Source organism: Polistes canadensis, unplaced genomic scaffold (genome assembly GCF_001313835.1).
Source record: "Polistes canadensis isolate GaletaPanama2010 unplaced genomic scaffold, ASM131383v1 scaffold_72, whole genome shotgun sequence".
Classification (NCBI taxonomy): domain Eukaryota; kingdom Metazoa; phylum Arthropoda; class Insecta; order Hymenoptera; family Vespidae; genus Polistes; species Polistes canadensis.
In genome coordinates, this window is record NW_014569619.1 from 62,928 (window position 1) to 78,472 (window position 15,545).

General features: G+C 26.0%; 3 protein-coding genes across 8 annotated transcripts; 1 reads left to right on the top strand and 2 right to left on the bottom strand.

Moving 5' to 3' along the window:
• Nucleotides 1-1,151: 1,151 nt before the first annotated feature.
• On the bottom strand, nt 1,152-9,006 carry LOC106786401 (protein PF14_0175-like). 4 transcript variants are annotated; one of them, XM_014747746.1, is made up of 15 exons: nt 8,779-9,006; nt 8,469-8,539; nt 8,231-8,369; nt 7,980-8,157; nt 7,759-7,872; nt 7,436-7,672; nt 4,322-7,348; nt 4,123-4,240; nt 3,824-4,022; nt 3,533-3,716; nt 3,270-3,431; nt 3,030-3,194; nt 2,853-2,945; nt 2,507-2,746; nt 1,152-1,597 (listed from the first exon to the last, which is right to left on the bottom strand). In XM_014747746.1, exons 1-15 carry the CDS (start codon nt 8,821-8,823, stop codon nt 1,575-1,577), a joined length of 4,995 nt encoding a protein of 1,664 aa, XP_014603232.1. In that variant the 5' UTR covers nt 8,824-9,006; the 3' UTR covers nt 1,152-1,574. The 4 variants fall into 4 exon arrangements, with proteins under 4 accessions (XP_014603232.1, XP_014603231.1, XP_014603234.1 ...); XM_014747745.1 differs by having other exon boundaries at nt 3,030-3,197; XM_014747747.1 differs by lacking the exon at nt 1,152-1,597 and having other exon boundaries at nt 1,916-2,746; nt 3,030-3,197; nt 8,779-9,005.
• Nucleotides 9,007-9,753: 747 nt separating this feature from the next.
• On the bottom strand, nt 9,754-12,914 carry LOC106786351 (SH3 domain-binding protein 5 homolog). 3 transcript variants are annotated; one of them, XM_014747617.1, is made up of 8 exons: nt 12,781-12,914; nt 12,655-12,708; nt 12,180-12,242; nt 11,951-12,088; nt 11,681-11,842; nt 11,310-11,607; nt 11,064-11,227; nt 9,754-10,965 (listed from the first exon to the last, which is right to left on the bottom strand). In XM_014747617.1, the coding sequence occupies exons 2-8, from the start codon at nt 12,700-12,702 to the stop codon at nt 10,018-10,020; spliced, it is 1,821 nt and encodes a 606-aa protein (XP_014603103.1). In that variant the 5' UTR covers nt 12,703-12,708; nt 12,781-12,914; the 3' UTR covers nt 9,754-10,017. The 3 variants fall into 3 exon arrangements, with proteins under 3 accessions (XP_014603103.1, XP_014603104.1, XP_014603102.1); XM_014747618.1 differs by having other exon boundaries at nt 12,878-12,896; XM_014747616.1 differs by having other exon boundaries at nt 12,655-12,914.
• Nucleotides 12,915-12,944: 30 nt separating this feature from the next.
• On the top strand, nt 12,945-15,128 carry LOC106786356 (cell division protein ZipA-like). Its single transcript, XM_014747632.1, has 6 exons — nt 12,945-13,141; nt 13,265-13,402; nt 13,587-13,646; nt 13,789-13,967; nt 14,080-14,228; nt 14,643-15,128. Exons 2-6 carry the CDS (start codon nt 13,292-13,294, stop codon nt 14,819-14,821), a joined length of 678 nt encoding a protein of 225 aa, XP_014603118.1. The 5' UTR covers nt 12,945-13,141; nt 13,265-13,291; the 3' UTR covers nt 14,822-15,128.
• Nucleotides 15,129-15,545: the final 417 nt, after the last annotated feature.

Consider the following 15,545-nt stretch of genomic DNA (forward strand, 5'->3'; position numbering starts at 1 on the left):
TATTATTATTATTATTATTATTATTATTATTATTATTATTATTTAATAAATACTATTATCATCACATAATAATATTTTAATAAATATATAAATAATATCATCGTGACCATGATGTCATTTTATCATGGTAATCTTGATCGTCGTAATTATGACCATCATAATTATCTATCGTCATCGCCATTTATCTGTGTGACTGTATGTGCCTGTGTGTATGTGCGTGAATGTGTACACGATGAGGAGATACACGTATATGGTGCTTTTTTGCTCTTATAGAAAAGATAAAAATATTCTTCATCACACCCCTACAACTACCATCATTACCCCACCCTAAGCCCCTCTTATTATGATTGATAATTAATTATGCGTGCGCTTTATGACGGCGAATGGTTGGTACCACGTCCGACATACAAAATAAATAAATAAATACATAAATAAATAACTACATATACCAAAATTCGTAACTCGCGGTATGCTGTCCGTTTTGAATGTACCAAAGACAATGTCGAATTAAACAAAAATATAATAAATAAAAAATAATTATTATAACAAATATATAGATTATCCACAGGAAAATGGAGAGCCTAGTATTCTTTAAACTAACAATAATAACCGAGAGAGAATATTATGAACTTAATTCTATTGAACGATAATAAAAACAAAAATAAGAGAAGGTAAAGAAAGAGAACAGAAAAATATAAAAGATAGAAAGAGAGATCATTGATCGGCAATGTTACATTAAAAAATATTGTTATTATTTTTGTAAACACACAAAAAAAACATGTACATGTATTTAACATGCTCTTTGCGTGTGAAAGCTAAATATGTTGATTATTATTATTATTATTAGTATTATTATTATTAGTATTATTATTATTATTAATTATTAATTATTAATATTGCTACAATTATAATTAAAAAATATTATCATCATTTGTCCTTGACACATCACTATCATTATTAATTATTATAACTATTATCTCTCCTTTATTATATATTATAAATATTTTTCATTATTAATATTATTAATTATTATTATTATTATTCATTGTCATTATCATTTTCATGATTCATTGACCGTTATTTTTCGACGTCATCTTATTNTAATATTATTAATTATTATTATTATTATTCATTGTCATTATCATTTTCATGATTCATTGACCGTTATTTTTCGACGTCATCTTATTAAAAAAGAAAGATAAAAAAAAAAAACAAAAAGTAAAAAAAAATACTATTAAAAAACCTTGTAACACCTTGTTTCCCAAAAAATGTTCAAATACATAAATATTGAAACGCATTGTGTGTGGTGTGTATGTTACAGAAAATTTAATATATATTATTAATATATCCTGCGTATGGGGAGAGGAGTGTATGGTCAATCACACGTTCATATATATATATATATATAGATATAAGTTAACTTATTAATTCGTGAGTATTGTTTTATTTCTTTTTTATTTTTTCTCTCTCTCTCTCTCTCTTTCCTCTCTCCCTTTCTCTCTTTAACTATAGTTAAAACCTCGCCTTAACTCAGGAAAGTCATCATTCACTGATATTAGTGTTTCCACGACTAATCAGTCATACATTATTAACTTTCCTGGAATATAAATATATCCCATGGAATAGTTTAAATAATATTTAACTTGTGAGTTATAATTATAAATTCCGCACTATGCATTTATCTATCACTGTAAACAATAATAACAAAAATAGATAAGCTATCTTTGTTTTTCTGATGTGTCCCAAATTCAACAAGTTTTCTTTTCCTCCATTTATATATATGCTATTATTAATATTATTTTATTAAATCAAACCGAATATGGATAAATATCATATTAACAAGCGTTACAAGATGGTATAATATATGTATTACAATTTATGTATATTAAATTAAACAATTCCATATCTGTTACTATCACACGTTATATATTTACACTTTATCTGTATACAAAGCGCACTGCATGGGTGATCTATTATTTCTAATATACATATTATTAAATTAACAAATATTAACTGAGATATATGTAAAAAGAATGATCCGAAACTAACCAACACAAAAATTAGGAATATCAATTTTTCACTATTTTTTACAGAAGAATATTTTAAAATATATAATATACACATATATCACATTTAAAAACAAAAGAAAAAGCGAGAGTAAGTAAATTACAAAAATTTAAATTTAATTATTATATCTACTTGTCAGTAATAATTCTAAATCGTAATTCTATTAATACTTGTCATGTGCACATTAATATCAAAATCTTTTAAAAAAAAAAAAGATAAAAAAAGGAAATGAAGTTAGATTTTAGATATTAATGCTTAGTCTTCTATAAACATTTTTTATCGCGCGTTCGATATTATCAGTATAGTAAAAAATTAATTAAAACGACTATTTGTACGAATTTTTTTTTGTCTAATTAGAGAAGCTTCTAAAAATATTATTACGTCTAATTATATTATTTATTCTTATTGTATACATTATGACGAGGTATGTATTACTTACTTATGTATACATTATGATCTTTAGATTCTATTTGGGTTAATTTTTTTTCAACAGATTTTAAATATTTTTTCCAAAAAGCTCTTGTTCTTAGCCTGAAGAGTGCAGAATATTGATCCATAGTTGAAGCTCTTAAAGGTTCATTTGGGATCCATTTCAATACAGTATTTATAACTTTCATCAAGTCGTGTCTAGATAAACTTAGCAGTGCTGATGCTATGCCTTCCTGTTGATCGTGGGGGCCTAATTTCGAAAATAATAGGAAAAGAAATATTATAGCATTTGTGTGTACTATTTATAATATCAGATCAAATGTTATAATTAAAATATATCAATGTTTTTGTATTACCTTCTCCCGAATCAAGTAAATCTGCAAGTTGTTCGACAGTATTTTTTACAATTCCATCCTTATCTTCTAAAGGGAAAGTACGCATAAGATTGCCTATATGAAAATAAATGTTATTATAATTTCTTATTAGTATAGATATATATATATGATTTTTATATATTTTCAATAAAAACTTACCGAGTAAAGCAAATACCTCCTGGACAAACGCATACTTTCTACCGACTATATTTGGTAACAAAGTGCTCCTTATAATATTATTATGAGTCCATAATACACCTTCCTTTTTTGCAAGCAATATTACAGCTGTTCTCAAACTTTCAGTATTTTCCTTAGATTGACTTCCTACTAATAAAATATATATTTATTGAAACATTTTTTAAATATTTCTATATAGCGTACATAGATATTATATCTTACTTTCAAAAGATCTTAATAATTCTTCTACTAGATTTTTAGTTACGTAACTTCCTTTTTTATAATTAAAATACATTGATAAGAAATTTTTTAAACTTTGTAACTGAGGTAAATGATTAGCCTGTAAAGACATAATACAATGTGCTATGCACTTTGGTAACATATCTGAAATGTAACAATTTATACTTATGATTATTAATTTACTCTTATTATGTTTTATTATATTGTATATTATAATATAAATATACATATGTACATCTACCAACCAGTATTTTCTGTACACTGTGGAAATACTTCTGGCCAACATGTCAATACCGTATAAATAATTGGAACTGCAGAGAATCCGAGACAATATAAAGCATCACAACATAACATTCTAAGTTTTTCTCGATCCTTTTGTATCCTTGTTAGAGCAATGTATACTCGTATGAGATTTTCAATTTGATAAAACTAAATAATTAAATACAAATATTTTCATGATATTAATGATCTTATAAAACTAAAAAGAAAAGAAAAAATAAAGAAAATTAATATAATAAAAATTCACATTAACATACCGTAGGTGTGCAATTCAATCTAAAAATTTTAAATTCGATTCCTGCTTGAACCCATTTTATCACTGTAGGTACTTTAATTTCAAGATCAACTAATAATGCTACAATTTTTTGTTGATCCACTGTCATTAGAGGTGCTGGCGGTGTATAAGTTTTATCTAAATTATCATTTCTTCTTATAAGCACAAAGTTCACTATACCTCTGTAAATAAAAAAATATACAAATATTATACAATCATAATTTTCATTCCATTTAATAAATACATCCTCCAAGAGAAATTTTATAGTATATATCTACGTACTTGGCTATAATACGAGCACTACATGTAGAAGACAATTTTTCAACAACATCTCTATGTACAGGCATAGCCCAATCAGTATTATTTACAATTTTGTTTAATTGCTTCTGAACAAACTTATCTGAAAAAAAAAACAAATTTATCTTTGAAAAATATTTCAAAGATTATTATAATATACTGACAAAAGAGTATAACAATATACCTATTTTTTCATACAATGATTCTTGCTTCTTCAATTCTTGTCTGGACTTTTTCAATCCTTCGGGATGTAAATTTTGTTGTAAATAATTTTCTAATAATACAATGGGATTAACTAAAGAATTTAAATTATTATTATCAGCATGTGTATTATTCACTCTGCTATTCGCGGAAACAACTTTTAAGTCATTGATTATCGCATTATGCGATTGAATATTTAAATTATTATTAGGCTTTGTTGTGTTTATTGAATTTTTAGACATTTTTGCATGTACTTTTCTATTTTTGTAATTATCACTAGTCGATAAATCTTTGTTTATTTTATCCAATTCCATTACTTTGCTTTGCTTTTGAACGCCTGTTTTCTTTATCCTTTTTAACTCACGCATATGTTTGGAATCAATTAAGGCACCTAATCCTCTTACAGGTAATTTTCGTGAATTTTTTGTTACATTTTGCAAATTATTCTCCAAAGAAGATTCACAGGTATCATTAAAAATCTGATTATCTTTTAAAGGACTAAGTAATTCAAAAGTCGGATTATTTATACCTATATCTTTAATTAATTCGTTGCTTTTTTCTGTAGTTATTATATCGCTATTATGTTGTTCTTCAGCGTTAATAATTAAATTATCCTCTTCGTCTAGAGGTATTTCAATGATCTTTTCTGTTTTCATATCAATGTTATTGGATTCTAAATTAAATTCTTCTGTTTCTTTTATACTTCTGTTAAGTATCTCTGCAGTTGCTTCTTCTTCAACGAACATAGAAGTTTCGAGTCTTGTCATTTGTGATTCAATATTATATTCAGAATGGATTGAAGTATCGATTTCGTTCAGATTTAATATTTGTGGTTTTATTGCTACATTTTGAATCGGTTCATTAATATTATTCTTCAAAGACTTTTCACATCTATCTTTAGAAATATAGTTCTCTTTTAGATGACTAATTAATTTAAACTTAGAACAATCTGAATAGATACTTTTTATCATTTTATTCTCTTCATCGGAAATAAGTTTATGACATGATTCAATGTTTTCTCTCTTGGCTTTTTCATTAATATTAATAAGTGCATCCTCATCTTGCATTAACTTCGAGTCTTTTAATGGTGTCATTGTAGTAGTAAAACATTCATCTTTTGTACTCTCATTTATATCAGTAGATATAGAAATCGAATTAGCAGCAAGCATTTGCTCATTTTCCATTAATGTTTCTGAGTTATCTGTTAACTTTATTTGCGTTTCATTGTTAAAAGTGTTGTCCGGCAAATCTTCAATTAAGTCTTTATTTATTGCTTTTAATTCGCTAATACTTTTCACCAAACTTTTTTTCGTTTTATTATCTTTATTACATGCAGGTTTAGGTATACATTTTTCCTTATCACTACTTTCATCTTGTTTAGTTATTGGTTCATTTGAATCGAACAACTTTAAATTTCCGTTTTTAATTAGACGACGAGACCGCATATTATTTATATTGCCCAATAATCTAGTACGACTTTTATTTGTAGCAAATACGCACTTAGATTTGGGAATTTTCTTTATATTAAATTTATCCTGCTTTTTTGGAACTTTCCTGTTATTATTTTGCTTTTCGATATATTTAGTTTCTTTTTTGTTTAAAGATGTACAATCTAATATATTTGCTTGTGCCGCTTCAACAGGCTCATCGTCCATTTCTTGAATTACATTTAAATTTTTATTACTTAATGTCGATATTTCCTGATTACTCATTTCCGCTTCATATATTATACGTTTCTTTTTTTTAAGCACAACATCTGAATTAACTATCTGAACATTCAATTTGCTATTTATTTTTTTTTCACAAATAGTTTCTCTTGTACTTTCAATATTGTGAATACTTTTATTATTTTTCTCCGGAGTTTGCAAATCTTTAATTAAATTCAATTGATTTAATTTATTCTCAAATGTCTGTAATTTACGTTTTCGGTTCTTAACATTGGTATTAATTGCAGTATTATTAGAGGTAGAATCTGAAGTATTTACATGAATTGGAACTTTACCGATTGGATTTGATATATCTTCTATCGTGTTTTCAGTATTATCAGATTTATATATATTGGTAAAAGGAATATTTATTTGCTTCTTAGACACATTAAACTTATTATTCATAGAAATATCTGCACTTAATACGGAAGCTATACTGCTAGTAGGATCTAAATCATTAATAATATCATTACCAGCAACAATAATAGTCTTATATTGAAGAAAAGTGTTATTTTTAAGATTTAATGGTTCTAAAATAAATCGAGTATCACGTACTGGTTGTATTTCTTCAATTATCGTAGAACTTAAACATTGTTTACCATTCAAACTATTTGATTTCGATATATTATCATTTGCAGTTTTAATTATATTATTGCGACATATATCTTTTTCAACATTTGTATTGCTTGAACCATCATCTAACACTAGATCATTGTTAATAAGACTAGGCGATCTATTTAGATGATTATTTGATGTAGAATTATCAGTTCTTATAATTTGTTTATAGCAAGGTACGATTGAATCCACTTTCCAAGCATCATTAGATGCGGACACAATCTTCTGTACTCGTTTGCGCTTTGTCTTTTTTAAAATAAGTTTGCGAGATTTAGATTCATGTTTTTCCTTTCGAATTTTTTTACTGCTACGTGCGGTTTCGTTCACATTATTTAAAACACGTGACATCAAATTAAGCAATGAATTATAGTTTAACATGTCATTATGAAAATAATTGCTGTATGGTGAAGGTTGGAAATAATTATAATCTGGTAGCTCCTTCTTATGAGATTGCTTATTTATCTTTTTTTCTAATCTTTTCATCTGATTTCTTAACTCATTCATATAATGCGTTAAACTTTCAGTAGTTGTCTGTTGTACTAAGTTGACCGAAAGTTCTTCTTTTATAGCATGAGAATTTTGATCTTCCTTTAATGCGGATATTTTGGATAATTCAAATGTACTATTATTGGATTTACTTTTATCTTTTGATGGATTTTGAAAATTAACTCTTTCATCATTCTTCTGATCTATTAAAAAAAGAATCATATATACTTTGTTTTAAATATCAATATACTTCTAGTTATTAGTAAAAAGAAAAACAGTAAAAAATAAACCTTTTTCAACCTCCCTACACGGAGGAATTGGCTCAATCATTTCATTTTTTTTAGTCATTGCCTTGCAAATTGTTTTAATAGGATTAGAAAATAAGCTATCACAATTATCACAAATCAAAGGATAAACATTCATTTTCTTGGTTCCAAAAGACAAATTTGTTATTACATTTTTGTCAGCCCGAGTAATTGTACTGTCATTCATTGTATTCACAGCAACATTTACTTTTGATATTAAATCTGTAAAATACAATAAGATCTAAATTCTTAAATATGCTTAATCAATTCACTTATGCAACATCAATAAATATTATTGAAATACTAACTTTGAAAATTACAATTTGTGCCTTTATCTATCCCTTGCGATTTATTTATCTTCTTTATTGAAGAATTACTATTCTTAGTAATCTTTAATACATGCTCCATTTCTTTGATTTTGTCTGGTAATATAATTTATAAACATGATATAAAAAGATTTGATATAAATATTTATACTCTAATCGTATGTATATATTGCAATATTATTATGCATATATTTATCAGATACCTTTTAATACAGATTTTTCCATTTCCCATTGCAGTTTTTCATCCGCATGTTTATCTTCTACTTCCTTTAATTTAGATGATAATTGATTCAAATGTTGTTGATTCCCAGCAATTTGAATTTCCTGTGTTTCTGTCGTACTCGACATAGATGTAATTTGTTTCTTATACTCTGTATTTTGCTAATAAAATAAATTAATAATATTTAATTATTATATATAAAACTAAATATTCTCTCTCAAATAGATTACTTACAAGTTCTAATTTAATAACTTTTCCCAATACTCCATTATAATCAGTTTTCAATGTTTTAAGTTCTGTATGTGCCAAGTTTAACTCTATATTTATGCGATCACATTCTTTCACCTTATCATTGTACTGTCTAATCAATTCGCTAACAAATGATTATCACAAATAATTATATATGATTATACAACAAGAATATTTATATATAAAATAAATTATAATTATAAGTAATATAAAAATAACTTACTGCGTTCTACAAATTTTTCGTTTTAATAGCAAATAATTCTTTTTTAATTTACCTAATTCGTCATTGTCGTCCTATAATAAAAATATTTAAGATACATTATATTACAAAAAAAAAAAATTATGATCATAAAATTTCAGAATTAGACTTAATTCGAATAATTTTTAATTATTTATATATGTAAAAAATTACATACTATATTACTTACATTTTAAAAACAACTAACAATGAATCGTAAAAAACATAACCTTGACAAAATTGTTATCTTTGAATTAAATGATATTGAAATAAACGTGGTATATTAGATACTTACAATAGCTTTAGAGTCATTATTTGAATTCATAGTTAACATCTCCATTTTAATTAAAATGACAAATTAAAATAAAATAAATTATTGTTAATACTTCTCACAAAAAACAGAGCACGTTTCTTCGGAATTACCGGCATTCTCGTACGATAACAAATGAATGTTTCGGTATTATCGATAGATCGATTATTGCAAACAATATATCGATATGAATTTTTTAACTTCGATATAAGCGGTAAAAATAAACACTCTTCTTACTTTCTGTGACAAATATAGATTATTATAAAAAGAATTATTAAACATAAAATTTACGAATAACATCAAAGAAATATTCGAAATTTATTACAAATAAAAATAAGAAAACAAATATATAAGAAATATCAAACTGTTTAATAAAATTCGGTAATATCTACAAATGTGAAATTGTAAATATTCATACATAACAGTATATATATCTATACAAGGTGTTTCAAAATATAAGTTCAGTAGTGTTTCAGTACATTAAAATAAGAAAAAAAATCATACAGTCATATGCCTAGTAAAACCTTGTTTCCGCATTATAACTTTTTTTTTTATTTTAGCGTATTGAAACAACCACTAAAGTTATACCTGCATATGTGAAACACTATGTATATCAATACAAATAAATTTATAACGACGCGAGCCTTAAGCTCGAAATTTACAGTAAATAAAAAGAAAACATCGAAAATTTTTAGGGAAATCCAATAAAAAAAAAAATAATTAGGAAACATTCATATTTCTTACTTCCATATCATACCTACGAGCCTACAAATATAAAGAATTCTTATAATTATAACTAATTTTATCTATATGTATATATATAATATGTATATAATATTAAATTATATATTTATTAAGCAGCTCACGTATTAAACCCTGTTACTGAATTATACCTAACACTTTTTCTCTTTTCGGGTCTATATATTTCTTTATTAACGAATAAATTTATCTTCGAATGTTAAATTTCATTCATTTATTTTTTTAATGTTATAATTATATATGTTATTGGATATTATAGATTAATTTTGTTATTTTGTTATTGTTATTGTTTCTTTTTCTTCCTATATGAATTTCTTCAAAAGTTCATCACAATGTCAAAGTATCACTTGAAATTATTTTTGTTAATATATTTTTGTTTGTTTGTTTATTAAATTAATTATCATATATATTTCTAGCTAAATATAGAGACCAAAGTTAGAATTATTAACTTACACTTTCTTCTGTTTATTTAGAATTTAAATCGTTCATGCTACTACTTTTTTCTTTGCGCGTTGGAAATGACGTTGTTGAAATACCAACTAATGATAATAGTGGCAGTTCCTTTATACTAGCTGATTTTTTTCTTAATCTTTCGAAAGAAGTTTTACATTGAATTTTATGTAAGTCGTTGTTTGATAATCGTTTAGTTTTCGATGAAAATAAATTAACCGATTTTATTGGTGAAGAATTGGCACTATAACAAGTAGATGTTGATAAATTGTTTAAACTAGGACTCGTAACATTTGTCATTACCTTGTCAATAAGATTAGATTCTATACAATCATATAATTTTGGCATACTGTAATTATGTTTAATGTCTTGTAAATTCTTTATGGCTTTCGTTTGAGATTTTGAATTATTCAAATCCATTTCTGAGATTCTTTTTGATAAATACGTAGTAGACGTATTTGAATTTACTACTTTCTCTGAACTTTTTACTGTTTCGATAGGATAATTTTTTTTGGTATTAGATTCCTTATATAAAGATTTAGTAATATCATTGATATATTTTGATCTTGCTTGAACTGAATTGAAAATATTATGGCATAATGATTGCGAACTCGTTGAACTTGATACCGATGGTACATCGATGAATTTTTTACTTATTTCTATATCTGTAGATAGTTTTTCTAATGAATTCACTGTACGTTCAGAAGACTCTTCGCTTTTTAAATTATCTGTAAAATCAATCGTATTGTTCTTATCCCTTAAATGCATACCACATATATTTTTATCAAGTATGTCTCTTAACTTTCTCTCATCATTCTCTGAATCTTTAATATTAAATGGAGAACAATTTAATTTTTCCATACTAGCTTGTAACTCTAATTCCCATTGATTAGATGTAGCTTCGCTACCATCTACAGATCTTCGGCCAAGATGCCCGTTACACGATGCAATCTTAACATCATCCTGAAATTAAAATAATTAGATATATTAAAATATATCTAACACACTATACGACTGAATAAAATTTTATTAAAAAAAAAAAATAAAGTTTTTATGCTGACATTATCTCGTTGATGGTGAGTATTTTTCCTATATTCATTATCTATAGTAGATGTTATATTTTTATGATTTATATTTTCAAAATCCATTCTGTATGTCATATTATCTCCAGAACTAATCAATTCTGCACCTACACCTGGTTCTCTCGGGCCATTAGCAAGGATATCTATAAAAAGAAGTAACAAGATATATGTTTGCAAGAGCAACATATATTACAAACATAGGCAGCCTTTTTGTATCAATGATACCATTATCTTTTCTTTGTTGATGTATTTGATTACTAATGTCTTCTAAAATACGAAGACTCGATGCATAATTATGTTTTGCATCTTTTATTGCTTTTTGCAAATACTCCACTCTTTCTTTTTGCGTTGTTAACATTTGATCGCATTGAGCTTTCACCTCAAAATATGGCCTAGATTTAATGATATAACGACGATATTTTTCTTCCAACTGAAATAACTTTTGCTCCGCATCTTGAAAGATCATTGCTTTCCTATGATGTTCCCTACCGCATTCTGCTTTTTGATTTTCCGCGTCCATAACCTGCACATTATTTATTTATTATAATATTATTGTACAGGTTGAAATACTGAGATAAGCAACAAAAACTATTTACTTTAATAGTAGCATGATTCAACATGTCCTGCCAAGCTTGATCAAACTTCCATTCATGTTGATGCGATGTAAATCTTGTTTCGGCCAAGGCCACAGTTTCTTTAGCAGCTGCATGTATTTCGCTAGCTCTTTGAAATAATTGAGCTTGTTTTTGGCATTCCACCTAAGTAGATGTAATAAAAAACATGTAAAATAAATATTACAAATTTTCCTCTCTCTCTCTCTCTCTTTTTTATAAACATTATATCTATACTTATATATCAAGACTGACTTGTGCTAAATGAGCTATTTCCAAAGCTTCATAATAACATCTTGCTTTTTCAATACATGTTATTCCTAATTTGTCTGCTACTTCTTTCAATCGCCTTGTCGATTCAGAAAGCAATTGTCTAAATGCGGTATGTGCTTCCTGCATACACATACATATATAAATATTAACAATTATAACGGATAAGAAAAAAGAAAAATAATCAGACTGATATCTTATCTCGTTAACTCACATCTAATTCAGTCTCAAGTTTATTAATATCATCTGTAGCATTGTTTAAATTCTCCAACTCGATCTAAAAATAGAATACTTATATCATCATGATCATCTTAAATCATAAAATCATTATTGTCAATAAAATTATTAAATGAAAATAACATAATAATGTAAAATAATATAACATTAAAATTCATAGAAAGAGAGAAAGTATATAATAATGTTATTTTTAATCATATATACATATATATATAAATAAAAATTCACAATAAAACATAAAAGCATAGATAACTAGGCCATTGTACCAGGTAACAAAGTAGTACGGGCGTTACTTACAAATGTCAAAAGTACATAACCTTATTTTCGTATACATCAAATATCTATGCACGAAAATAAAATAAATAAAATATATGAATAAATAAATATAAAAACAAATGAAAAATATAATGATAATAATAATGTTATAATAAAAATTGATATTAATGAGTCACCTGTATACGGGGATCTAAAGATCCTTCGGCGTCCTCCGCGACGTCCATAGTTCGCTTTTTGCAACATTTAATAAATGTCAGCTTTAAAATCACATTGTTTTATTCATAATATTCATTAATACGTACGCATATTATAATAATCTCATGAAACTTTAAACATTGTTAATGTAATATTGTAGTATACATATTTAGGTTCCCATGTAACGCGTAATTAGAAACTTACTCACATTTCGAAGCGGCAGACATGTATATACTATTCATTGTAGTCAAAGCAGGTTATCCAACAGTCAGTAGTAAGTAGTAAGTACTATCAGCCACAGCCAGTACTAGCGCTATCATGATATAAGTCCACGTCAGATCTGCATGGCTGTTTGTAAAACTTAACCTGTAACAGTGAACAGTAGTGATCTGTTAAGAAAAAGAAAGTCACATATATAAATACATATTCATTTAAATATCTTCTCTTTCCTTTCTGAATATAATTAAGGTATTTTTTATTTTTTTTTTATATTAATCAGAATAATAAATTTTTCATTATAAACAAAAGAAATTGTTAGTATTTATTGTTTGATTGAAAATACCAGGTTTCTTATTTACCGGTTTGTTACAGTGATTATTTTCAAAGCAGTGTTTCAAAATGTATTGGACTCTGTGGTTACTTATTGGATTTTTTGGAGTAGATAATACATTTGGACAAGGTCAAAGAATTGCACCAGGTGTACCTCCTCAACATTATCAAGTTCAGCAGGTATATATTTATTCTTATTATCCTTAAGAAACATATGGTATACTTGGAATAAGAGATTCAATGTTTCCCTGTCTTTTAAAATTATATTTATTATAAAAGAAAATCATTTCTTATATGTTTCATTTAAAAAAAAATATTTTTCATTTTAATAGAATTTATTTATTTATTTTTTTTTTCTATATAGCCTAATCAGCAAATGCACCAACAAGTACCACAGCAAGTACCACAACAAGTACCACAACAAGTAAATCAATAATATAATATATAATGAAAATATATATGGTTAATAATATATAACAGCTCTGAATTTTTAATCTTTTATTTAATTTAATTATTGTATCTCTCTCTTTCTCTCTCTCGATATAACACCACACACACACACACAGCAAGTTCCAGTACAACATGTGCCAGTTCATCAAGCACCATCCGTACAACATGTGCCAGCTCATCAAGTACCTGTACAACAACAGGTACCTGTTCAAGCTCCTGTACAGCAACAAATGTACGATCACAATCATCAACCTCAACAAATACTTAATGCTGCCAATATAGCTCAAGAAAAAGCGTGAGTAATAGTAATTTTATAAATAAATTGAACATCAACATTTACAAGATATTAAGTTGAATTTTTTGATAACTTGCTATTTAATTTGTATTCAAAAGTAATATTCTTTTAGTCATATCGCAGAACATATGGAAGTTCCAATCGATACAAGTAAAATGACGGAACAGGAATTGCAGTTTCATTATTTTAAAATGCATGATTCAGATAACAATAACAAATTAGATGGATGCGAATTAATAAAATCTCTCATTCATTGGCATGGTAAATATAAAAATTATATTTCTACATGAATTAGATACTATATAAGCAATATGTTGTATTAATAAATAAATAATTTTTTTATACTGGGTGAGTCATTTAAAACAGGCCATCTGAATAACTCGATTGCTAATGGTGATAGAAAAAAATGTGTTAGGCGAAACTTACTTGGTTTCGAGGGTGGCGTAATATATGAAAGTCAATTCATCATTTTTATTATTGTTACATTTTTATTTTTGCTTAAAAGATAAAAAATAAAAACGTACCGTATAACAGTACGTTACATTTACACAATATGGAACTATATCATTCTCGAATCCAAGTAAGTTTCGTCTGATATATTTTTATCTATCATCAATAGCAATCGAGTTATTTAGGTAGCCTATTTTAAATGCTTTACCCGGTATATATATATAGAACAAAGTAATAAGGAACCTGGAACACCGAATGGCGGAGACAAATTATTTAAGGATAGTGAATTGATCAATTTAATCGATCCAATTCTTGCTGTAGATGACATGAATAGGGATGGATATATAGATTATCCAGAATTTATCCAAGCACAGCAAAATGCTGCTGCTAACGGTCGACAGTAATGAAAATAATTTCTTGTTATGGAATTATACAGAAAAAACACATTAAAATTATTTCATATTAAAAATGATACATTTTATATCAGTTTCATTAATTTTATTTGTTGAGATTTAATTAAATGCTTTTGCATTTCATATAAACATACTCTTATAGTCTTACATCTTGTTTACGGTTATAAGACATTTTTTTCTATAGCTTATTATATAGTCAATTTTACATATATAACTAAAAATCTACAAATGAACAGAGATGATAAAAACATTGAGTATACAATAAGTTACACATACACAGACAAATCTATATTTTGATATATATTAATAAAAATTAAATTAAAAAAAAAAATATACATATATATATATAGATTATATTGTGTATATGGAGTGTGAAAAAGAAAATATACCATTAATCTTTATTGGTATACCATATAAAACAATTATCAGTCACAAATATCAAAGTAAAAAGTAAATTTTATAAAGTGTATTGAAAATAATTTCTTTATATTCAGTCTATCGTATCATGTATTTGAAAATATGCAACCGGTTGATTAGATTAAAACAACGAAAAGGTGTGCATATAAGAATATAAATTAACGTATATATATATTACACAGAGTTGTATGCATAATTGCTAACAAATTTTTCAGGCTGCTAATATTCATTTTAAGGGATTTATTCATTTATTTAGCTGGTAATTTTTTTCATCACTCTGTATATATAGCATCATAAT